Source organism: Canis lupus, chromosome 14 (assembly GCF_011100685.1).
Source record: "Canis lupus familiaris isolate Mischka breed German Shepherd chromosome 14, alternate assembly UU_Cfam_GSD_1.0, whole genome shotgun sequence".
Lineage (NCBI taxonomy): Eukaryota > Metazoa > Chordata > Mammalia > Carnivora > Canidae > Canis > Canis lupus.
Genome location: NC_049235.1, coordinates 55,211,019 through 55,238,278, shown reverse-complemented (window position 1 = coordinate 55,238,278; position 27,260 = coordinate 55,211,019). Strand labels below are relative to the sequence as shown.

Below are 27,260 nucleotides of genomic sequence, written 5' to 3'. Positions count from 1 at the left end.
ATTCCTATTAAAAACTAACATAGGAAAAATCTTCCTGTGACTGGTGATAAATGATTGTGAAAATAAAGGCTTATCACAGATTACACTAGACCAGCCAGAGAGCCTTGGAGTTAAAGAATTAGTAGACCTTTCCAATGAGAGTCGGCCTGAAATTATGTCCATTTATGCGACATGTGTTCTTATTTGCTCATTCATAGAATAGTAGATTCTATTATTTTTAGAGTTGTAAGGGGCCTTAGAAGCACTGCACACAGAAGGTGGTCAGTCAATATTTGCTGAATAAATGCATGAATGTATTTTAATGTCCCTCTCATTGTTGAAACCTTTTCCATTTTTTTATGTACTACAGAAAGTCATTTAGCCTGTGCTTGAACATTCCAATGACTAAAAGCTTACAAAATTCAGAGGCAGCCCTTTTCATTGGTGGATCACTCTAATTATTGGATCTTTTTCTTTCTTCCTTTCCTTTTTTTTTTTTTTTGAACCACATTTTATCACCATGTAATTTCCACCCTTAGGTTTTAGTTTGGTTTTATGGGAGAACATTAAAATAAATCTACTTCCCCTTTCACATGAAAGTTCATCACATATTTCAAGACAGCTATCATGTCCCCAATAATTCTTTTCTTCTCCAAACTAAACTACCATTTTTCAGTGGATAGTGTTCCCTGTTCCCTAACCATCTTTCTTATGCTTTTTCCTGTTGTTGTTTTTTTTTGTCAATGTTTCTAATATATTTATTTATTTTATCCTCTCTGTATAATGAGCAATTCTTGAATCAGCAACTGTGATAGCTATTTTATTTACATTATTTTATTTAATTCCCGTACCAACCATATAAAGTAGGTTTTTCCCAGCAAAAAGACTGTGTCAAGGCCAACCAGCTAAGAGACATGACTGGGTTCATACTGACTTTAGATAACCACTAAATCATGTGCAAGTATCTAATCCTTTCTTTGCCTCAGTTTTCTCACCAGTGAAATGGGGATCATTATCATCTTTACCTCCTAGAGCTGTCATGAAGATTAAGTGAAATAATATTTGTAAAGCACTTAAAAAAGCATCTGGCCAATAAAAAGCACTGTGTTTGTGAAACAAGTGAACCTAATTTATGCTTCCACACTATACTGTACTCTGTTTCTATAATATTTTTTAGGTGGGTTTGGTGTCCTACACCAAGGTCCCCCAAGTATATCCACATCTTAATTCCCAGAACATGTGCATATTACTTCATATAGCAAAAGGGACCTTGAAGATGTGATTAAGGATCTTGAGATGGGTGGATTTTCCAGGTGGACCCAATGTAATCATAATAGTCCTTATAAGACGGATGCTTCCATTACAGTTAGGGAGAAAAACATGTGACCATGGAAGCAGAGATAGGAATGATATACTCTGAACATGGAGGAAAGAGCCACAAGCCAAGACATATACACAATTTCTAGAATATGAAAAAGCAAGGAAATGGATTCTCCCCTAATGCCTCCAGAAGGAACCATCCCTGAGGAGACCCTGACTTTAGCCCAAGGAAACTGATTTCAGATCTTTGTCCTGTAAGATTGTGTCATTTAAGCCACAAAATTTTTGATATTTTTTTATTGCATCCATAGAAAACAAATACTGCGAGTATTCCAAATTGTCTGATACCTTGCATTAGAAAGACCCCAAGTATAAAGAACCTGAGTTACATTTGTGATGAGTATCATAGGGATTGCATCCTAATCAACATCTAGGAAAATACATTTTATATCCAGAACATTCCTAGTTGCATGTGATATTCCTAATAACCTTGAGAAAGGAGTTTAATGAACAAGAAGCCTTGTTCTAACATCACTAAATCTGCCCTACTTTCCCCCTTTTCTTGGGTATCAGCCATGCTTTTGACAATCAGTGTGGGGGAAACTTGTCTCATTGGTCCTTCTGTTTCTATCCTCTGTCAAGTGTCCTCCCTCCCTCCTTTCTTTTATGGCCTCCTATGCAACTTTGAGAGTGAGATGCTCCAGTGTCTCTTTCTAGATGGTATCTTTCTTTTAGCCCCTCAAATGTCTGTGGTCATTCTCTGCCCTTCAATCTTAACTGAGGGAGTCTCTGATATTCCTTCCTGCTGGCTACGGTACATCTGTACTGTACATCTACATCTTGGATGCTGCTTTTGTGAAGCTTCAGTTGTTTTGAGGGGGCCAAAGAAATGTTTTTCCCTGAGATCTACATCCTGTGGCACAGATTTACATGCCCTGGAACCCTACTTCCTTTTTTTTTTTTTTCCTACTTCCTTTTATATTCCTGAAGTTTGGATAAAAATCTGCAAAACCCTCATCTCCTTTAAAATTCCATCTCTCTCATTGTACCATGTAGGCCATTGTTAAAATTAAAGAGGAAAATTACTGCTTTTAGAAAAAAAAGACCTCTTAGGTTCCCTTTCTGTAAATTATCACAGGCTTGCGTATACCTATTAATTCATACCAATTTGTGGTTTGCTATGTTTTGTTTTTGTTTAAAGGCCACAGAAATACTCTTTGCACACATTGAGTCTTTGGTCAACTGAACTCTCTAACTCTATTCCATATAAATTGACAGTGAAGCTGGATATTTCCCAATTTACATCTATTTACATTTTGAATTCAAATGAAATATTGTGTATTTTTCATATAAGTGGATTTGCCTCACTATTTTAGGCTATCACACTATTAATAATAATAGTAATTTATTGAGTATATGTATCTAGTACTATTAGGGGTTTAAAGTATTAAATTATTATTAATAATTATTACTAAATCATATTGTTATAATAATAGGATGCTAATTAGAATTTTATTTTTAAATGCTGATTTTTGCCATTCAATGTCTTTTCTCCCAAGTTAATTCCCCCCTATATTTGAGCAGGATCCATGCTACATATTTCTCTGAGTCCTGTTAAATATGTTAAACAGCAATGTGGGAATGAAAGGTTCTGTGTCCAACATTACAAATGTTACTCAAGGTCAGTTTCCCAAACTTCTGTACATTTGTCTTCAAAGGGCCCTAAAATATAGATATTCAAGGACTGAGAGCTATTTTTAATATATCCATAAGTGAAAATTTTGGGAAAAATTAGGCTCATGTTGAAATATTAATCAGCTCTCTTTGGGATTGATAGTTTTAACAACTTTGCCTCACTAATAACTGAGCTTGCATAGATTTATTTTACCAGTGAACACATTATAAAAGACTTTGTAAGATGCTTTGCTGAAATTAAGAACTGATATATATTATAATCCTCCTGACAATCACCTTAGGAAGACACATCACTAATTTTATTTTGTAGAATTCAGTATTAGTTTCCTAGGACTTTTATAACAAATTTAAGCCACAAACTGGGTGGCTTAAAACAACAGAAATTTATTCTGTCACAGTTCTGGAGGCCAGAAGTCCAAAATCAAGGTGTCAACAGGAGTGGTCCCTTCCTGGGGACTCAGAGCGAGATTTCTGTGCTGCTTCTCTCCTGACACCACTCCAGTCTCTGCCTCTATCATCACATGGAATTCTTCCCTGTGTCTTTCTTGTTTGTGTCTCTTTCCCTCTTTTCTATAAGGACTCCAGACGTATGGGTCAAGGCCTCATGCTACTCCAAGATGACCTCATCTTAACATGCAATTTAATTACATCTGCAGAGGCCCTATTTCCAAATTAGGTCATATTTATGAGTACCAGGGGTCAGGACTTCAACATTTTTTTTTTTTTTTGGAGATTGGGGAAACACACATCAGCTTCCAACAAATAGAGGAAAGGAGAAATCACTAAAGTGACCAGAGCATGCATACAGAATACGAACCCAATACTTTTGTCAGTCGTATCAAACTCTCTTGTTTCCACTTCCCTGTCTCCTAGTGAATTCCATTTTATTTTCCATGTCTTTTAAAAAAATTTTTTTAATTTATTTTTTATTGGTGTTCAATTTGCCAACATATAGAATAACACCCAGTGCTCATCCCAGACATATGCTCTAGAATTTCATGGGTGCTAACAATAAATCTCACTAATTCTCGGTGTCCAAATTTATTATTTCCCGTTTTTATTAGGTTGTTCTTACCATTAACTTAGGATCCTCAAATACTTTTCTTGTTTCCAAGATCACTTAATTGCTCCGGACAATTGATTTAGATTGGTTTGCTGATTCCTTATCACCCATACTTCTATGTTGGGGTTCCATTCCATGTTAATGATTATTTTATGTACTCTAGTTTAAAGCATAATTAGTTCTGCTTTTCCATGTGCATATCCATTGTTCCTGCACTGTGGTTTGTCATAGAAATCATTGGTCTTTTCCCACACCCACCTTCCCTTTATAGTTCTCTTGCCTTCCCCCAAGGGTTGGCAGTTCAAAGTAAGGCACAGCCAAATTTAGACAGTTAGCCAACCAGTTGGTAATTAGTGGATTCCTAGTATGTGCAAACACTGTGTGAGATGGGGGGCAGATTCCAGCAATATAAGAAACAACACATAAGAAATCTTGCCCTTGAGGAGCTCGTAGCCTAGTATCAAGGAACACAACAGAGGAAGCAGGCAATTGCAATAGTATATGGTAACTGCTATGAAAATAATCGAGCAAAGATGCCTACATGCAAGAGGACTGCCTTGCCCACCTTTGAACTAATTGCTAGTACTGTACTTTTGTCGGCAGTTATGTTTTCTTGTGTATTGTTCCCGTATTATTCCGACTTAATACCTACTTTTGGAAGACACAATACTCCTTTTATAGATCCAGCTGTGCCTAGAACCAGAGCTCTCATCTCATTTTACAGCCAATGTATTCTTTTTGCCTTATAATAATGTACAACATATTAATCAAATAAGAACAGTATTGTTAGAGTTGATAATATTAACCTCTTTTTTTTATTTTGCAGATTCATATCAATGATATAGTTCTCTAGAAAAAAATCAGAAAAGCAAAGGTTAGTATATCTTACAAACACTTAAACCAGAGTTTATCTAAGAGGGGTTATTTAAAGATATGTTAGAACATTAATCCTAAATTCCCCGGGGTGCATTTCTTTAATCCAGACACTTCACATTATTACAATGTCTTGTGTGGTGGGAGATTTTACAGAGACTAGAAAGAAAAAAGATATTTTTCCAGATACACTGAACAGTAATATGGATGGCCATTAGCTACACATTCAGTTCCTCTAGCAGCTTCCTCGTTTTACTTTCATGGCTTTTTAAGAGGTTACTTTTAGGACAGCGCTGCTCTTCAGTCTGCAATAGCTCAAGTCAGAAACTGAGTAGGGGAAATGCGGTATCCATTGTGGTGTGGTTTTCTGTGTGACAGTTGTTCCTATTTTGTGTTTGTTTCTCCTTTAATGAGGATACAACTTTCATCTAGGGAGATGTATGGATCACTTGTTAGTGCACTTAAATGCACTAAGGCACGCCATCAGCTGGAAATTGTGACTTGTAGCTGAATTATTTTTGCACAGCGAATGGTTTTCCTTTTGACATATTTTAATATACTTGCACACTGAGAGCAAGAGTGGGTGAACAGAAAACAGACTGTTTTATTAACCCAGCAGTCACCTTTGAGGTTTGTACATGTCCACTTTTTTCCTTGCCTTTGTACATAATCCCAAGAGGCTGGTACCTGGCTTTGCTCAGAATAACAAAGTCAGGCACAAATCTCCAAACACAATTGTTAGCTGAATGCCAACTGTTTCTTCTCATCTTTTTTTTTTTTTTTTAAACTTGAGCATTAAGAATTGTATCTTTATGGGTGAACCATACCATTAAAGAATGAGTTTGTTTTTCTATTTCAGATGCTTCCCCTATCATTTGCTAGATTTATTTCACAATATGGAATCTTAGGTGATAAAAGAAAATAATATTTTGCATGTTTTTTGCAGAGCTCCTTTTTTTTCCAAATCCATTAATAGTGGGAAGAAAAGAAGACAAATATGTTACAAGCTCTACCCGGACTCCAGTTTCAACAGAAAGAACAATTAGGAGAAAAGGAGAAGAGACTTCATCTCAGCCAGGAAGCCAGGGCCCAGCATACACAGTTCCACATGCAATTTTCATACAAACCAATGTTTCAGAGACTTTTCCCAGTAAGACCAGAAATTTCTTCAAGTCAATTACCATCCTTTTCTAAGGTATATATCTGTATATATATTATATATAGCCATAATTTCTAAGTAAATATAGTAAGTAATCACCTCTGAAAACCATACATTTTAATTTTACTCAAAAGTTGAAGAGCAAATAATAAAATCCAGAGCCTTCTCCTAGCTCCCAATAAGCAGCTCATTTAAAAAGATGTAAATATCAGAGTGATAAAATATCCAAAGTACATAATTTTTTCTTCCATATCACCATCATAATCACCATCATCATGATAATAATACCAGTTGATATTTTGGAGCCTTGTATACATTACAAAGAGGTTTCATATCATCTCATTTGACAACCCAAACCAATCAGTGAGATGTGCCTTATGAACAGAAACATTATTATGAATGATAAACTTTTTAAAAGCGGTCCGAAACTTCTAAAACACAAGTGGTGTAGTATATAGAAAGCATGACATCTTTGAGGTACAATTCTGAGTCTGCATTGCTGATTCTATGATATTGGGCCTTTAAAAGCGTCGCTTTGTTGAATTTTTCAATATGAGAGATAATAATTATGCCAAAAGTGGTTATGAAGTCTGATGATTACTCTTTGTAGAGGGTCCATTTTGGTGTGTCAAGGTAGCAAATGTATTTTACATGAGATATTTTCAGGGAAGCAGGTTAGAGAACATATCTTTGAAGGCCAACACAGTGAGCGTGTGACCCTAAGACTAGTGACCTATTCAAGGGATACACCTAGTAGATGGCAGAGGCAAGATTGCGATCCATTTTTTCTGCCTCCCAGTGTACATCTAGAATTCAGTTTAATTTAAACACTGTATTTTGAGCCTTTGATCAAGTTATTGATCTATAATTATAAGATACAAATGTGAAAAAGAGAGACCTTACTATGAATATTTTGTAATGTAGAAGGATAAATAAATAAATATATTAAAAGAAAGACTGTGCCATACATGTGGTACATAGTAATTGTACATGGTTCAGTGATGTCATGGAAGGCTTTATTATTGTGAGGCATTCGAGTTGGACCTAAAAGTATTGCTGCATCCATTTTCAGGGAATAGCTATATCAATCATATTTGCTTTAGCTTTCATATTAAGCTTATTCTTAAAAACAAGACCATTCCATTAACCTCTTGTAAACTTTAAACCACAAATGCTTATTTATTGTAAATTAAGCTTTCAACAACCATTGCTTCTTAAGGTCATGGGTATCTTTTGTTTATAATTATTTCTGACTTTATTACATTTTTTAAAGTCCTTCTAACTTGATTTACTAAAATGTCTTTAGGCAAGAAAGCCTTTTAAAATATTTTTGAATTTTTCATTCTTTTTAATGGAAGTAGAGTTGCCAGTGTTACATTGGTTTCAGGCGAATAGCGTAGTGATTCAACACGTCTATATGTTGTGCTGGACTCACCACAAGTGTAGCTGCCATGTGTCACCGTGCAAGGCTATTACAGCACCATTGACTATATTCCCTATGCTGTACCTTGTATCCCTGTGACTTATTTATTTCATAACTAGAAGCCTGTATCTCCTACTCATCTTTACCCGTTTTTGCCCAACCCCACACCTGCTACCCTCTTCCTAAATGGGCATGCTTTTCATGGAAAAATCACCTAAGATTGAGTGCCATAATCTGTGTCTTCTTAGGGTCGCCATCCTCATCATTCTCACATCCTCGTTATCAAAACAATAAAATTTTAGTACTTTTAAGGCAAGTGCTATGGGAAAGCCATCCTGCTATGCACTTCATGCACGTTATTCCTAATTTCTTAATAATCTAGTAGAGTAGCGGTAAGCCTCATTTTGCGGATAATGAACTGAAGCTCACAGATTTTAAGAAATTAGTTCAAAATTACACAATTAGCAAAAATGTTATTGTTCTATGACCATGCAATGTTGGCACTTATTATTTGTCCACCTAGTGGAGTTTATCACTTCCTTACTAGGTTTATTAGTGAGAACTCAGATGATTTCCAGTAAGAATAACCCATTTGGAAGCTGATTAAGCCACCAAGAGAATTTGTCGGTGTCTATTCCTCGGAAGTACAGCTGATATCAGGGGTGACTGGAACCAGGACTTCAAATATGTTAAGAATGTGTTCATCTTTCATCTGTGCTTTTCTCTGCGTATGATCTTTGTTCACAGACCAGCTCCTCCTTGCAGCAAACCATGTAGGCTCACATCCTCCTTGCAGCAAACCGTGTAGGCTCACATTCTCACAACTTGCCATCTAGGAAAATGGGGGCGTATGCTACTTAGCTCCAGTGTGAAAAACTTCAGATAAAGACTTGCTGGGAATCACAGTCCCATCCCTTGGTCTGGTCATAAAGGTGATGTTCAGTGCTTTGCTCAGTTTTTATTGGTCGGATGTTCACTCCTGCAACTGTAGGGACAGATGGAAGGGGCGGTGTTATTTGAATTGAGTGGGGGATATTCTGCAGAACATGCTCTCCAGGAAACTATTAGGCAGTAGTCCCAATTTGTGGTTCTTAACACAGGCCATTATAATACCTGTTCTCATTGCTTTAGTGGATTTTCTACCAGTAACACCCCTTACGGATTAGACCTATTAAATTTTATCTGCAGGTTGGAAAAGGTTTTGTCTGATTTTGCCCATTAAGCTCACATATGTCAGGTTTGTTATGAACATTTTTCTAGGGGGGAGGGTAGAGAGAGAGGGGTCTTAAGCAGACTCCACACTGAGAGCAAGGCCCAATCTCATACTCTCCAGATCATAACAGGAGGTGAAACCGAAAGTCAGAAGCTTAACTGACTGCTCCACCCAGATGCCTCAATATATTAGGAGATTTCTCAACACACTGTAATACAAGTTTCAATAAATATTTATTAGTTTATTTTGAAGAATGAAATCTGGCTCTTCTAGAGCATGTAAAACAGGTGTCTTCTTTAAAATGGAACATTTCTTTCTAAGCACTATCATGTGCCACCCCTGTGTGGAAGGCTAAAGGATAGACTCTATGTGGGGAGCTCTATCCTCTGGAAGTATCTAACTTCATTCTGTTGATAACATGTAGAGGGGATAAAAATTATGGGAAAAATGTAGCCTCTTTCTTTTCTATAATAATTTCAAACTTTTCTTGAATTCCCCACTGCCCTTCCAATACTCATATCTTACTGGGGGGGTGAGTAGGGGGCAAGAGATGGGGAAGAGGAGGTGGCTAATTGGGGAGAGGGTAATGGGATAAAAATTTGACTAGTTAAATGTATTTCAAACCTTTCAGTTTAAAGTGGTTGCTTTCAGGTTAAATCTGTCTCTTTTTGGCAAATGCTGTCTTTCGCGGGTATGAATAAAGCTTATGTGTCTATGTATCCTCTGGCCAGGGTTCTTGTTGGCCTCCACGGCTAGATCTGTGGCTAATGAGATTCATGGCCTATCCTGTTGGCTGAGGCAGCATCAATGGTTAATGCTGGTAGACCTTGCTGAGGTCGCTCAACACTATCAGAATTCTAAATGGAAACCGGACAAAGTGCTCCTCTTGTCCATGTTCTTGTCCCCATTGGGATTTCCATCCTTTTGCAAACTCCCCAGTACATACACACTAATGACTTTGCCCCAGGACAAGGAAGTAGGACCCTCATGTCTGTCTTCTTGTTCCCCTTTGTCTTCTTTCTATGATTTGCTTTTTCTGGGAGGAAACATATTACTTCTCCTTGGCCTGCTAAGAACTTCCTGCATTTCCTTTTTCCAGTGTTGACATTCACTTTTTTCTCTGGTGCCATGAGCAGAAGGGCAGGGAGTTGAAATACAGATGGAAAATAGGCAAGAGGTGTATATCAAGGATATTAACCCTGATATCAGGGTAAAACTTACAGAACAGGAGAGGCAATAAAAAAACCCAATCACAGAATCAATTGCTAAGTATTCCATGCTTAGATACAATTTTCTAGTTATGCTTTGGGTGTTCTAAATTTGTCAAATAGTCAGTAGAATTTGGTTATCTCCTCCAGATAAATCTCATTTACATTCATGCTAAAAAACCTTTTGAAGTTATCTATTTCAAAGACCTCTTAACAACCCTAGCTTTAAAAAAAAAATAAAACAACTCAGACTTAAAAAAGAAATTATGTCAAGTGTCCTATGTATTACCACTTACATACTTTAAAAGTCCCTCTACCTCTAGTGTTGATAAAAGAGAAATTATAGAAACTGTAGAGCTAAAGAACATCAAGTGACAACTATGCATTGTCTATAAAAGTTTTTTTTTATCAGAATAAAGTCCCCCCCCCCACACACACACAAAGTTAGTTCTGCTTGTTCTAAATACGAAGAATGCATGGTTCAGACCTGAGCACATGCAGCTACTATCATCTGATAACTGAGTGATGGATGAACAGAAATGGTAGCAGCGGCTTAGTCTAAGTTCATCCAAGTTATAATCATCTTCATAATCAAGAAGCCTCAAGAAGTCACCTAATCCCCCATTGTGTTTTCAGAATAATACATTATTCATTATTACACATCAGGGACTCCCAGCATCTAATACCCTGTGAAATAGCTTTATAGCCCAAGAGTTTACTAATGGAAGAAAATGGCTCATGGAAGCCAAGGGGTCCAAGAGTGGGAGTCATCTGCTTCCTATAGTCTTCAAGTCTCACACAGTCTGGCACTGTGATTCATATTAATCAATACCTGCTTTTTAGGAGCTGTCTCGATTTTAGGTACTGAAGCAGAGAGAATTATACAACCTTTTGGGTAATATATTGCGGCATCCAAAGATGTTATAATATTAATGTTCATCTTCACTGATTGGCCTATAATTTTAGCATAATTTCCTTTTACTTATCTTGAAACATAGAAGATTGGTCACCTTTAACTTTATAATCTTCCTCCATGAACGTGAAGACTGTTGTCCATTTTCAATTTTTCCTTGTATGTCTTTTTTTTTTTTTTTGGAAGCTGTTAATAAATTACTTTGACTAACAGTCACCTCTTCAAATTTCTCATAGTTACTTGAAAATGCATCATGGGGATTGATCAAAAAAATTCGTGGAAGTTTTAAAATGACATGTACTCAACATACAACTTTGTTTTGTGAATTTTTAGTGACAATGCTACTATTTTCATTTTCAATTACTCTTTAAGTCTGTAAGTCCAAATATATACATGCTAATTATTTCTGTTAGCTTCCAGTAGATGAACAATGGTATCTTTATGTGCTACCTGACCCTGTGGGTAAAATCTCAAACATAAATAACTGATAAAAGCAGAAATAATGTACATTTCAACTCCAAATTACATTTTTAATATTAATCTATAACTATACAAACTAAGAGATTCAATTCAAGATTTGAGGAGGTGTCTTGGTGTTCTGTTAATTGCCTTAGCTCATTAGATTCAACAGTTCCCAATTTCTCTGGATTTCCTTTCAACTTTCTACTATTTAGGTTCAAGGGATTACCTGTCTCCAACTTTTCTGAGGCCTCTCCAGCCTGATTACACACTGTGTAAGCAGCAGTTTCAGCAGATCCACTTTTCACTTGATAGCAGAGAGAAAACTAGTTTTCATTTTCCTATTCTTGTTTGGCTCCTAGTTACAACACTTTCCCTTTGTCCATCAGAGATCCATCTCTTCCCTTGGGGCTCCGGACAGTCCCTCCTGCTTTCCTACACATGCTCCATCTTGTCACCCTCTCTTAAAGAGTTCCACCACATTCCAGGTACTTGTCCTCACCATCTGCTGCTTTATCTTCTGCACAGCTTTTCAAAGTATCTGAAAATAACTAATCTATCATGTTGGGTGCTCTTGGCATTGTTTATTTGCTTACCAATTATTGACTCAACCATTGAAAATGTAAGCTGCATGAGAGAATGGATCTTGACTATCTTGTAGATGCAGCTCTGGGCATTACAACAGAGTAGGTGCTTACAAAATATTTGTTTAATAAAGGATTTTTCCTTAAAACTCTGCTTTGGGGATTACTTTTTTTTGGGGGGGGGGTGGTGATGGCTTCTTATACTATCTGCAGACAAATTAGTACATTATCATGGCTTCAGTAAATGTAAATGCTCTAACCTACATAGGCTAGCACCGACATCCTCTGAGCTGACATCCAAATATCCAGTGTCTTCTACCTAAATGTTTTTTCAAATTCAGTACGGCCCAAACTGAATTAGTAATCTAGTGTCTTCCGATGCCTTCTCAAATAAAACAACAAAATAACTCTGCTCATTGGTCAGTGTTTTGGATTTCACAACTGGAATGCTCATCCATGCATTTGCTAAAGCATTAAAACCGGGCTCGTCCTTTCATCTTCTCTCTCTGTTATTACAAATTCTTTCTGAGTCTCCCACACACTGCTGAATCTGCCTCATAAATGGTTCTCAAATCTATCCACTTTCCTCTACTGCTGCTGCCATTACCCTAGTCAAGGTTATTATCATTTCTCCTATATTTAAGTACAATGCTCCCTATTGATGCTCTTGTTTTATGTCCAGTTTCCATACAGTCTTTCCCCACCAAGATCCTCAAGGATCTTTCACTGGGTAAATGTGACCGTAGTACCCTTTTCCCAAATAAGCTAACACACCAACAGAAGCTTTTCAGTGTCTTCCCACCCCCTTGCAGATAAAGTTCAACCTCCTAAAGTTGCTTAGAGCAGGGATGTATCCTTAATCCCCTTACCTTTCTCGTTTTGAGTACTCAGAAGAATGAATGATTGATCTTTAGGTAGTTTCCCCTACATTTTACTCCTTTCAGCTGGATTCTAGCTGGAAGCAAATTCAAAATTATATTCTCCAGTAAGTACCTTGTATCCTGTTTTTCCACATTAACAATTGAGAATGGAATACTAAACTTTGAAAACAAAGGAATGTGGTGGGATTAACACTTTATGATAAAAAATGGGTTCCTTGAGATTAAAATACACAAAAAGGGCTCCTAGCAGGAAAGCTTAGAATTTTCCTTAAGAATCATCTTTGGATCTGCTCCAGCACATGAACAAATGTTCCATTGAATCACAGTTTTCAGACATAGCTGAATGGCCAAATTATTTTAGTCTAGAAAATTTTCAAAGCACTTATTACTTGTGTTCAATTATAGCCCTATACATGTATCAATAACATTCTCAAGCACTTTCTAATTCTAGGATATCATCTAATGCCTTTTAATAATTTATCATGTATTCATTATTGTCCCCCATCCCCACCCCCAAACTTTTTTTTTCTGCAAACAATGCTATTTTAAAATAAAAAATTCCTCTGCTGATTCTTGTGAATAAAAACATTCCTCCTTTTTCTTCAACCAGTTATTTATACAATCACGTTTGCCATTGGGACTAATAGTTTAGATATTTTAAAAACTTTAATCCTTGAATTGTATAACATGTGAAAGGTACGTATATGTTAAACTTATTTAAAATGATTATTTCCTAATTCTACCTTCATCCTCTTTTCTTCCATTATAGTTGGAGCAGATTGCAGTTGCCTCCTTTCACTGTTATTAACTTTTCCTCTTGCATCAGAAAAAGGATCTTGCTTTCTTTGATTCTCTTACTGATATTTTAAAAGAACTTTTTTCTCTCTCTTGCTGTCTCTCGGGCAGGTCCCATCTCAATTGTACTTTGTCATTCACTGTCAGTCTTTGTGTCCATCCTCTTATCCCAGCCTAGTTTTCTTCTTTTTCCTTTTTTTTTTGGGGGGGGGGGATTGGGAAGGGGAAAAGGTAGAAGCAGGGGCATTGGTGTTGAGAGTCTCGTATCCATTTCACGCCTTAAACAAAATGAATTCATTTAGAAAGGAAATGGCAGTTTATATTTTAAAAGATAAGGTTTCTTTGTTTTAATAAATTAGAGCCTTATGTAACACATACTCATCTAAAGAAATTTTAGAATAGGATCTCCAAATAACTAATAACTGGAAAATTCTGATCTTGGGCTGTAGTCACTGAAGATAAGGAAAGACATCTGCTTCAGTACCCCATCTGGCTTTTACACGGGCATTTCAGACTCAGTATGCTCTTGCTCTTTCTTTTATCTATGCCCATCTGCCTGTATGGTGTGTTCCCACCCTAACATATTTTCAGACCCTTGCCATAGGGCAGAAGTGCCAAGCAATTATTTGTTGAGATAGATAGCCCACATAATACTGTAAGTGACATCTGTTCTGTAGGAAATCCCTCCCTTGTGGCAGCAGTGTCATATTGGCAGCTCATAGGAATATCAAAATTGACATACAGGAACAATTGAATGTTTCATCTTACCCTGAATTCTCACTCAGAGAGCATCCAATACCAGATGCTTTAGAGGGCCTTGTAACCCCCTGACTCTTTCTCTTGTTCTCTCTACACCTATGGTAATTGGCAATACTACACTATGGGGAAAATTTCTTCCTGACCCCAGCTGGTAACCAAATTATGCCCTAAAGCATAAAGATTGGCATATTTTAAGTTTATTGTAGCTAAGATGGTGAAAAAAGGGATGTTTTTCATATTAATGTGCTTACCAGATTGTTTGACCTAAATAATAGCTTGAGTAGTAAATTCCACAAATTACTCTTAATAACTTATTATTTGGCAAAATTACAATGACAGATGAACATTTTAATCTTTGAAGAGTGCTGAGCCCCATGTTTGACAATTGTTTCTTCTTTAAACTATTTCAAACAGATGAGAAGAAAAATGGTTCATAGTCCATAATGGCTCAAGATTTGAATCTTTGAATAAAAGAGTATTTGGCAAGACATAGTAATTTATTCTGAGCAAACTCTGAATTCGTTGATTTTTAGCCATTTGATCTTAAAAATGGCAGGCAGAATTTAGAGCCAAAATTATCATTGGCAAATTAAAAATACAATATGCAAGGTAGGTTCTGAATAAATTCACTCTTAATTTCGTTTTCCAAACCATCTACATCAGTGGTGATACCCTCTTTAGTGATTCTCAAAAGACCATGAACAACCTCAGACTGTAAAAAAGTTAGAATGCTCTAATTGTGAATGTTTTTTAAAACTAGAATTAAAATTAAACTACTCAATTACATAATTGAGTCAACTGCTTTACTTAAGCTTATGTTTGAGTAAGATTTAAACATTTGGTATGAGTTATATTCTGTGATGCCTACTAGTATGAGAATTAGTGACATAAAACAACTTTTACCTCTTTGGATTCTCTAGGTGAGCAATATGGTCTAGGTTCATCATAATGGTTCTTTTTGCTATTCAGTCAGTAATCTGGTTACTGTCCTGGGGATCGATAGTCTAAGACCGCCTCACCCAAAAGTCTGGTTTTGGTGTGGTCTGTCTGCTGGACCATTTGTCTCTAGTAGGATCATTTAGTTTCTTTATATGTAGCATAGTTCTAAAAGCAAGAAGAAAGGGGGTTGTAATTTCTTAATTATTTTATTCTTCCGCTTGCATGCTGTCCCACTTGGCCAGACTCATCACTAAGCCCGAGTCGATGTAAGAGAAGAGTATAAAATGGAGCAGATACAGAGAAGTAGGATTTTTGTGGGTGTTTTAACCATAACAATTTACCACATCTTGTTGCCATATTGCTGGCAGGAGCTTACCTTTCTGATTACTTACCGTGGAACAGACATTACTGGAATGTTGTGCTAAATTCTGCAAATCTACATTGTGTAAATAATGTAAAGACCAGTAAAACGAATTCCCTTTTCTATATATTTTAGATACAAGTCCTTTGTCAAATAAGTAGTTTGCAAATATTTTCTCCCATCCTACATAGTTTGTCTTTTTATCTTTTTAATAAGATCTTTCACAGAGCAAACCATTTTAATTTGGATAACATCCAATTTATTAATTATTTCCTTTATGAGTTGTGTTTTGACTGTCATCTTTAAGAACTCTGATTATACATTGCTGTATATGTTCTGTATATTCAGTTTGCTAATGTTTTATTGAGGATTTTTGCATTTGAAAGATATTGGCCTGGAGGGGTTTTTCCTTTTTTTTTTTTTTTTTGTATTGCTTTTGTGTGACTTTGATATTAGCATAGCACTGATCTCATAAAATGAATTGGAAAATGTTAGTTCCTATTCTATTTTCTTGCAAAGATTATGTAGAGTTGGTGTCAATTCTTATTTAATGTTTGGCAGATTCCACCATCGAAGCCATCTGGGCCTAGAGATTTCTTTTTTGTAAATTTTAAATTACAAATTTAATTTAACAGTTATAGAATGTTGCAATCCCCAGTTAAAACTTCGGGTTTGTCTATTTTTCCTTTCAGTTCTATCAGTTCTTGTTTCATGTATTTTGATGCTATATTGCTTAGTGTAATACACATGTAGGATCACTATGTCTTCTTGGTAGACTGACCCTTTTATTATTATATAATATTCTTTTCTGTTGCTGGTAAGTTTCTTCTCAGAAGTTTTATTTTACATGACATTAAAAGAGCTACTTTTTTTTTAAAATTAAGGTTTGCATGATATATCCTTTATAAATCCTTTCAATTTGTCTTTATCATTTTTTGGGGGAAATAAGTTTCTTATAGAAAACATATAATTTGGTGTTTTTTATCCATCCTATTTTTCTTTTAATTGATAGCTGAAACAGTTAAAATTAATGCAATCATTGATATGTTAGTGGATAAGTCTTGTATTTATTCATTTTCTGTTTGTTCCTTTTGTTTCTCATTCTTCTGTTTTCTTTCCTTCCTTTGGATTACTGAAAGGTTTTTTTTTTTTTTCATTCTTTCATTTGACTTATTTACGATGTTCTTGAGTATACATCAATATATCATTTTTAGTGATTGCTCCAGTATTACAGTATCACAATCTATCACAATCTACATATGTCAAAGTCTGCTAGAATTGAGATTTTACTACTTTGAGTAAAGTGTAGAAAGTTGACTTCCATTTTGGTCCTTTTACCCTGCCAACTTTTTAAATATAATTTGCTTAATTTTTTTGTACATACTTTGAGCTCACATCAGATGGCATAATTTTTGTTTCAACTAACAAACACAATTTTAAAAACTCAAAAACTCATAAAACGATTAAAAAATAACCCAATTAAAAATTAGGCAAAAGATCTGAGCAGATACCTCACTAAAGAAGACATACAGATGTCAATTAGTCTATGGAAAAATGTTAAATATCATATGTCAATAGGGAATTTCAAATTAAAACCAGAATGAAATACTACTACACACATATTATAATGGCCAAAATCTAAAGCAGTAATAAAATACCAAATGCTGACAAAGATGTGAAGCAGAGGCTCTTATTTATTGCTGATGGGAATGCAAATGGAACAGCCTCTTGGGGAAACAGTTTGGTGTGTTTTTACAAAACTAAACATGCTCTTTCTTTTAGATTTTCTACATAGGGGGTCATGTCATCTATGAACAAAGACAGATTTATTTTTTTCCTTTCCAATATGTATATTTTTATTACTTTTTTTGTTTTTTGTTTTATCGCGTTATCCAGCAAGACACTGGAAAACATTGGTGAGAGGCAATATCTTTGCTTTGTTCTTAATCTTACTGAGAAAACTTCATTTCTCACAATGAAGTATGGTATTAGATGTTGGATTTTTGTAGATGTTCTTTATCAAGTTGAGGAGGTTCCCCTCTATTTCTAGTTTTCTGAGAGTTTTTATCATAAAGGGGTGTTGGATTTTGCCAAATGCTATTTTGTATCTATTAATATGATTATGTGATTTTTTTTCCTGTAGCCTATTGAAGTAATGGATTACATTAATTGATTTTTATTTTTATTTGTTTTTAATTTTTTTAATGATTTTATTTATTTATTTATTCATGAGAGACATAGAGAGAGAGCAGGGGGCAGAGACACAGGCAGAGGGAGAGGCAGGCTCCATCGAGATCCCAGGTCTCCAGGATCAGGCCCTGGGCTGAAGGTGGCACTAAACCACTGAGCCACCAGGACTGCCCCATTAATTGATTTTTAAATGTCAAACCAGTCTTGCATACCTGAGTTAAATCCCAGTTGGTCACAGTGTACAATTGTTTTTATGAATTATTGGAGCCAGTTTGCTAATACTTCAATTTGTTGAGGATTTTTTGCATCTATATTCATGAGAAATAGTGGTGTATAGTTTTCTTTCCTTGTAATATATTTATCTGGGTCATGCTGGCCTCATAGAATAAGTTAGGAAATATTCCCTCTGTTTCTGTCTTCTGGAAGATATTGTAGAGAATCGGGATCACTTTTTCCTTAAATATTTGATAGAATTCACCAATGAGTCCATCTGGGCCTAGTTCTTTCTGTTTTGGAAGTTTATTAATTATTGATCCAATTAATTTAAGAGATATAGGTCTCTTCAGATTGTCTACTTCTTATATGAGTTTTAGCAAATTGTATCTTTCAAGGAATTCGTCCATTTAATCTAGGTTATCAAATTTATGGGCATATAGTTGTTCATAATATACTTTTAATAGTATATAATTATACTATATATAATATTATATATTAAAATTATATATATAATCATTTTAAGGTACATGGAATCTGTTATGATGTCCTGATTTCATTTCTGATATTGATATTTTGTGTCTTCTTTCTTTTTTTCTTAGTTTCACTAGAGGCTTATTGATTTTGATATTTTCAAAGAACTAGCTTTTGGGTTTGTTGATTTTCTCTGTTAATTTCCTATTTTCAATTTTATTGATTTCTGCTCTAATTTTTATTATTTTTTGTGTTTGCTTTAGATTTAATTTGTGCTTCTTTTTCTAACTTTCTAATATGGAACCTTCAATTATTGCTTTTAGATCTTTCTTCTTTTCTAACATACACTTTCAGTGCTACAAATAGCAGCACTGCTTTCACTGCATCTCACAAATTTTAATCAGGGGAATGCTCATTTTTATTAGTTCAATATATTTAAAAATTTCTCTTCAATTTTTTTCTTTGACCTATGTGTTATTTAGAAGTATATTATTGAATTTCCAAGCATTTTGAGATTTCATGCTCTCTTTCTATTGATTTTTAGTTTAAATCAGTGGTCTGAGTGCACAGTGTATGATTTCTAGTCTTTTAAATTTCTTAAGGTGTGTTTTATGGCCCAGAATGTGATCTAACTTGGTAAATTTTCCTTGAGAGCTTGAGAAAAATATGCATTCTGCTGTGGATGAAGCAGCCTATAGATTAATGATGTTGAATTCAAGTGTGTCATTAGTGATTTTTCTGCCTGCTGGATCTGTCCATTTTTGATATATGGGCGTTGAAGTCTCCAACTATAACAGTAGATTCATCTAGTTCTCCTTAAAATTGTATCACTTTTTACTACATGTATTCTATAGTTAGATGCATACATATTAAGGATTATTATATCTTCTCAGATAATTGACCCCTTTATCATTATGTAATACCTCTCTTTATATCTGATAACTTTCTTTGTTCATAGGTCCAGTATATCTGAAATTAATGTAGCTACTCCCACTTTTTATTGATTAGTGTTAGTATGGTATATCTTATATTTTTCACCATTCATTTACTTTTAATCCATATATAATATAAAAATATACGTGTATAATTATGATCTTTATATTTAAAGTAAGTTTCTTGTAAAAAATATTTAGTTGGGTCTTATTTTTTGATCCACTCTGACAATCTCTGTCTTTTAATTAGTGCATATTGATTTTCAAAATGATTGCTGATATGGTTGAATTAATATCTACCATATTTGTTACTGTTTTCTCTTTGTCATCCTGGTTCTTTATTTCTATCTTTATCTTCCACTCTTTTTCTGCCTTTCAGGGTTTTCCCTGAATATCTTGTGTGACTCCATTTTCTCTTCTTTCTAAGCATATCCATTATATTTTAAAAAGCCTTTTAGTGTTTTCCCTAGAGCTTACAATATACATTTACCACAAATCCAAGATCACTTTCAAATAACACTATATCACTTCATGGTAGGGCTTATAATAGTAACTTATAATAACAAAGTCATCCTAATTTTCTCCTTTTCGTTCTGTGTATCATTGCTATCATCCATTTCACTGATATGTAAGCATAATACACACAAACAAGCATGTATAATTAAGTACATTGTTGCTATTATTATTTTGAATAAACCATTTTCTGTTAGATCAATTAAGAATAAGAAAACTAAAAGCTTTTATTTTTGCTTTCACTTATTTCTTCTCCAGTGCTTTTACTTCCTTTATGTAGATCCAAGTTTCACCTATATAATTTTCTTTCTCTCTAAAGAACTTTTTTTTTTTTTAAAGGAGTTTGTTTACTTATTTGAGAGCTCATGAGTGCTGTGCACACACAAGCAGAGGGAAAGGGCACTGGGAGGGGGAGAAGCAGACTCCTCACTGAGAGGAAGCCCAATGGGCTCCATCCCAGGACTCTGGGATCATGACCTGAGCCAAAGGCAGCCAATTAAATGGCTGAGCCACCCAGGCATCCCAAGAACTTCTTTTAATGATCCTTTCAAGACAGGTCTGTTGGCAACAAATTCCCTAAATTTTTGCTTGTCTGAGAAAGTCTTTATTTCTCCTCCTTTTCAAGGGTAATTTTGCAGAGTTCTAGGTTGATGTTTGTTTGTTTTCCACTCAACACTTTAAATATCTCACTCCACTCTCCTTTTGCTTTCATTTTTGCTTTTGCCCCTTAGATAGATAAGGTGTTTTTTCCCCCCTCTGGCTTCTTTCAACATTTTTTCTCTGTCTTTGATTTTTTAAAATTTGGATATTCTATGCCTAAATGTAATCCTTTAAGCATTTTTTCCTGCTTGGTGTCATCTAAGCTTCCTGGATCTATGGTTTGATGTCTGACATTAATTTCGGGAAATTCGTTGTCATTATTGCTTCAAATATTTTTTTCAGTTCCACTCTCTCTTCCTTCTTCTTCTGATATTCTTGTTATACCTCATGTAGTTGTTCCACAGTTCTTGAATAGTCTGTTCTGCTTTTTACAGTCTTTTTTTCTCTTTCCTTTTCAGCTTTGAAAGTTTCTGTCATCATATCATTAAACTCAGAGTTTCTTTCCTCAGTTACATCCAGTCTTCCAATGAGTCTATCAAAGGCATTCTTCACTACTATTATAGTGTTTTTTATCTCTAGCATTTCTTTTTAATTCTATTTTAGGGTTTCCGTCTCTCTGCTTATATTAGCCATCTGTGCTTGCATGTTATATACTTTTTTCTACCTAAGCTCTTAGCATGTTAATCATAGGTTACATATTTTTTAAATTCCTGGTCTTATAGTTCCAACATCCCTGCCATATCTGACTCTGGCTTTATGCTTCAGTCTCCCCAAACTATGCCTTTTAGTATGCCTTTTATTGCCTTTTAGTGTGCCTTCTAATCTTTTTGTTAAAAAGTGGACATGATGTATTGGGTCAAAGAATCTGCCATAAACAGGCCTTTAGTAATATAGTTGTAAATTGCAGTGGGAAGGGAAACTTTCTATAGCCCTGTGATTAGGTCCCAGTCTTTTGGTGAGTCCATGTCTCTGGACTGTGAACTTCACACCTTCTCGATTCCCATGTCCACATGCCTTAGGTGGGACAAGATGTCTCAATGGGGCTGACATTGGGTATTTCCTTCTCCGAGGTAGGTTAAAATCTGTAAAATAGTTTCTCCTGAGGTAAGGTCTTGGTAAGAAAAACAGTGCTTTGGTATATTTCAAAATGGTTATTTGCTCCTACTTTTTGTCAGAAATAGAAAGGAATTTTTCTCCGATTATTCATTGTGAGAACCTGGTAGAGCTCCTGGAGATAAAATTGATAAAAGTGGGAGGCCCCATATGTCTGGGTATTTCTAGATCTCAACTTTTAGTTTTGTCCTCACTGGACCTCCAGCAATTTGCCATTGCAGTTTAGGTTTTCCTACCATGCTACTGGTTCCCAAGAAATTTTCTGCTTCTCGATTTCTGCTTGGGTAAGTTGTGATTCTCTGTACCTCTCCAGTTTGGGAGGGAGCAGTGGTTTGCCCTGTGACCTCACTATTCTGACAGATCTAAGAAGAGTTGTTGATTTTTCAGTTTGTTCAGTTTTTAACTTGGGTATAGGGTGGAGTGGCTATTTTTAAGCTCCTTACATTTTGGACCAGAAACCAGAAGTCACACATTTACTTTTGTTCTATTTTTATAGTTGATATAGTAGCATGAGTGAAATGTTTTCCATTTTCAATAAAACAGCAACACTTCACAAAGAAAATAGGTTTTAAGGTGAGCTAAGGCAACAAAGTTTTGGAAATTCAGTGGTTTTATGGCTAAATATTAGACTGCATTTTGAAAAGGTCAAACTCTAAAAGGAATATTAAGTAACCAACTCTGTATTATAAATTCTGTAAATCTTGGATACCATTTTAATGATATCTTTGCAAGTGGGTATTACACCTGTTAATTAAAGTTGAAAAAATAACCAACATCCTCATTATTAGTATCTATAAGTAGCAATTCATCTCCTGGGTATCTTAGGCATATATATTTAAAGCACAATGTGCTACGTAAAATCAGTGATAGTCAGTTTAATTAGCATCTGATGGGAGTTAGCAATTTAGCTTCAATTTATAGCATAAAGGTTAGGTGTGGTGAGCTCATTCTATAATACTGGTGTTATTATAATAATGAACAGTAAATTGACCATAGAATAAAAACAATAAGAGTGGAGGAAAACCATACACAAGTTTGGTAATTTGTAAAGATACTATATCCCAATAAAAAATGTACTCTAATTTTTAAATACATTTGTCATTACATGGTAGTGCTTATGGGAAGCTAAAACCTGAAGTCTAGCCTAGACGTAGGGCATAATGAGAAAAAGTAATCACGTTAACAGCAGTTGGTCTTACCCATCTGACTTCAAACCAGCTCTGATTTTTATAAAACTTTTCAGGTTACCAGATGCTGGGGGCAAATTCTTTGTAGTGTTTATGATTTCACACTCAGGAATCAAGATTATTTATGTCCTTTTCTACCTTCTTAATGTATTTAAAACTACCTCATATATAATTTTCTTGGTCTTCAGCCTGTCTCAGTGGTTTCTATATTTGTCCCTAATGCCTTTAAATTATCCTTGTGGTGTTTGTTTTTATCAGCTCACCTCACTTTTATAATAAAGTCTCTCAATTTGTCCAGCCTGGGGAAAAATGGAAAATGAAACAAAACAACAGCAAAACCCTGTGTATAAAAGTTTTGCAAACTGCCTTTGAAAAGTTGGTATCTCAGGAAGATAAGAAAAGTGAACATAACCAAATTTCAGATATTGACTTTTTCTGGGTGCGGTCATAGCTACACAAACTTTTAAAGCTTGCATTTCCTCTGAGGTATATCCACCTATGAATATATTTTCCTAACAATTCACTTAGATCTTTTTCCACTACCAGGGCATCAGAAAATCAATGAATTCATATAGTTGGAAAGGAAGTAGGGATATTTCTATAAAAAGAAAGAGATTATTTTAGCCGTAAACAGTTGTGACAAAAAGAGTATGGGACATGAAATTACAAAGAGAATATGCATTTGGTAAGAGCACAATGACAAAGCAACACAATTAAGCCCCCCCCCCCAAAAGAAGCAAAACAAAAGCAAATCCACTCTAAAACCGTCTAACAGGGTAAGTCATTTCTTATACTGCAAATTAGGTAAATTTAATCTTCAGAATTGAAAACCTCAAATTCTGCATTTTAAAATTTTTCTTCCTAAAACCCTTTCTGCCTATTTTGTTGCCTTGTGCCTTTATAATCTCTCTTCCTCCCACGTGTGTCCCTGAGAAATTTTCTTTTGCTTTAAAACACAAAATGATGGCCTTTTCTATGAACTGTACTTGTAGATTTTTCTTTTACTTTCCACTTTTCAAGCATATAATTCTATAGACGACACTGCAGAGTTCATGTGTCTTCCCCATGGTTTCATGGATGTCACGTCTTGCCTCTGACTAGGAAACTTTCCCTTGGGGACATGGCCCAAGACTACAGCTTTCTTTGAAACTTCAAAGTACTCGGTCTGCTGATGTGTTAACTCAATAGGTACTCAGTAAATGTTAATTGGTTGAATATAGGAGCCAATGAAAGGAATGCAAATTTTTTTACCTTTGTGAAGAATGGTTAATCTATTCTTTCTTAGGACGGGTTCATATTGCTGTAAGGGCATTTGTTGGAGCTGTTTATTAATTTAACTTGTTGCTGCTGTTGTTGAGCGTAAAGACATTGTCTAGTTTTCTGGTAACAATCATATTCACTTCTGTAGTATCCTTTTTGGACACAGGATTAGAGATCCAATCTGGCAATTACTCACTGACTCTTGAGGTGACCTACATTTTCTACCTTTTAAAAAAATAAAAGAGTAAGGGAGCAAGAGTGGCAATCCTGTTTATTTGGTGGAGACTGTCCAATCCAAACAAACTAATTAAATTTATTTATGTGATGAGTGTCTCCTTCAGCCATGGCCTTGATTTTAAGTCAGACGGATGCTACCAGGCAAGAATGTATATTCAGTAAAACTTTAATTTATACACACACATATCAATCTTTCTTTTTAAACTTTGGGTTTTAAAACTTCACTATAATGGGAGAAAATTCTTTAGTTGAAAAATAAAATGCTAAAACATCTGATTGTGCTTATTTTGCCTCAGGTAACATATTTATTTTAGAATTGATGGAATACATAAAAGATGTATTTGCCAAGATTTTTGTCTATTTAAATCTGCAGTTCCAAGGCAGTGTTTTAATCCTATTAAAGCTAATTGAATGGAGTCTGTAGGCTTTGTGAGTTAGGTGAAGTTCAAGTTGTAACTACTAGCAAGGAAAGAAAAAATATAAGAACCAAATAGTAACATCTAACTTCTGCCATTTTTTCTTTCCACTTGAACCTTAGGGCAATGTGAAAAAATGCTTTCTGAGTTCATAGGGCAATTCATTGGAGACATTGGGATGAGATCTGATCTCTGAAAGGACAATTAGTAGGTTAAAAAAAAAAAAAGGCTCCTCTGTTTGAAAGTTTAAATTATGTCTTTATGGGGGATCCAGTAGCTCTACTAGAGAAAAAGGTCTGACAATGTTTCAATTAAAACACCACTTTCCGGAGCAAACACTGTCAATGTAAAAATTTGCTCCAGGCTAAGGTTGGCATCAAGATTCTAGCCTAGAAGCTATTTTGTTTTAGAGGTTTATTTGGGCCAGTTTAGCTTAATGGTTAAGGGGATGAATATATGTCCAATTGCCTTTTTTTTTTTTTTTTAGTGTAGTTATGAAATTCTTTTTTCAATGGTATTTGCAACTGGATAATTTTTTTTCTCCATGCAACTAAAACAGGCACATTTTCTAAAAAGAACAGTTTGGAACTCGACACCTTTTTCAACTTTGGATGATTTTGTAAATTAAGTGAGTGGGATTCTTGTTTATTATTATTTCAAAGTTTCATGTTCAAAATGTTTCCCCATTTAGAATGCAACTTAATTCTGATACCCATTGAAAACTGAATATCATTGTTCATGTAGGGTCTTGAGTATCTGTTCTTATTCTCCCATAGAAAGATTTTATAAATAAATAGTGCTGATTTTTAATGGTAGTGACATTATAAATGTTTATGAATCGCTTATATTAAAAATCTCCTATTTGTGATGATCTGAGGGAATAACAAATGGAGGAAAATACAATCCTAAGTTTTTATGTGAAAGACCAATAACTTATTTCACCATTGATACAGTATTTGCTTTTATTTACGATCTTACATTGTTTAATACATTTTCAAGAATTGAAACTTTTATATAGTTTAACCATGAGATTTCAAGAAAGATCCTCTTGATACCAGTAAAGGTCTCCAGAACAGCTTCTCCAAACTTTTAACATTGTATGATTCTATTGGTAAAACATTTTTGAGCACCTGCAAATCATATATGTCTATTACATTTAGAAATTTATACTCATGATATTGCTGATGAATTTCTAGATAAAAAAAGATAGTTTTATCTTTGAGAAAAAAATAAACACTAGTAAAAATCTAGTATTTCCTACTTTCATGAACCAGTGGGGAGAGACCTCACTTTGGAGACCATTATCCTCGACATCAGCCTCCAGTCTGTGTGATGATGTGACATGTCTGGAAGAAATCGTGCTGGACTTCTGTGGCTAGGGACTTCTTCCCAAGCTTTGGCACCCGGGCATCTGGACAGAAGAGAAATTCCAGGGATACTGGTTAGGACAGAGCTTACCCTCTTTGTGTTAAAGTCAGCTTCATCATATTTTCCTATTTGTGTGCATTTTTCTCCCCTAGCTAATGATTTACATCTGCCTGTTCTCAAGGCCCAGCTTCAATGACCCCTCTTCAGAGATACTTTCCTTAGTCTCTTCCACCTCAGTGGAAATTAGTATCTCTTCTTCTAAGTCATTTATTCACATTTAATTTTAAGAGTAGCCATAGCTACCTTTATCAGAGTTTAAAATTACATATTTATATCTTTTAATTCACTTGTTTATGTTTTTTTGTTTGTTTGTTTGTTTTTTAGCTCATAAGGCTAACGTATTTTTATCATTGTCCACCTATCAATGTCGGTCACTGTGATGTGGGCATGATGATCATTCAGTAAACACTTTTGGTAAATCTCTTGTTCAGAACACTAGAAAACTTTTAAATGGTCTCCTTGCTTAAGGGGTCAACCCCTTCCCAGCATTTTGCATATTACAACACATTACATTCCTGAAGTAGAGCTCCACTTCTGTCATTCTTTCATTGGCTACTTTTCCAATTAAGTATATGGTCTTCATCCTGTATTCAAGGCCTTAAATAATCTGGCCTATTTCCATTTTTTCAATGTTAGTGCTTTACCACTTTGTATGTATCATATTTTCAGGTGCAGGCGTTATGCTTACTACCCATCAAAGATGCTCCATGCTTCTTGTGATAAATACCATGGAGTAATTTCATGTCACAGCTTGGATATTGTTTCCACTTACTATAGATTTAAGAAAATACATACCAAAGTCATAATGAAATATTGGTCTAGTGATAATGCACTGTGGTGAATTTTATAGTTGTCTGAGTATTTATACATGAAGAGATCTTTAAAAAAATATACAATATTATATTACTTACACTTGTGCAACATTTTGATTTGTCAATTCTATATGTTGTTCAGTGCTCACCATGATAAGATAGTCACCATATGATGTTATTATAATATTATTGACTATATTTCCTATGCTGTACTTTTCATCTCTGTGACTTACTTGTTTTTACTGGGAGTTCATACTTTTT

The 27,260-nt window shown here is 34.9% G+C and overlaps 1 protein-coding gene across 13 annotated transcripts in view; it reads left to right on the top strand.

Annotated features, from left to right (window-relative positions):
* The window catches only part of TFEC (transcription factor EC), a 220,753-nt gene that overhangs the window by 85,045 nt on the left and 108,448 nt on the right, over positions 1 to 27,260 (top strand). For 12 of the 13 annotated variants that reach the window (XM_038557444.1, XM_038557451.1, XM_038557450.1 and 9 more), the window contains 2 exons: positions 4,884 to 4,931; positions 5,877 to 6,125. In XM_038557444.1, coding sequence (XP_038413372.1) covers positions 5,928 to 6,125 — 198 coding nt within the window. In that variant the 5' untranslated portion in view covers positions 4,884 to 4,931; positions 5,877 to 5,927. Of the gene's footprint in view, positions 1 to 2,891; positions 2,981 to 4,883; positions 4,932 to 5,876; positions 6,126 to 27,260 lie in introns of those variants that run through there. The other variant, XM_038557453.1, reaches the window with a different exon arrangement.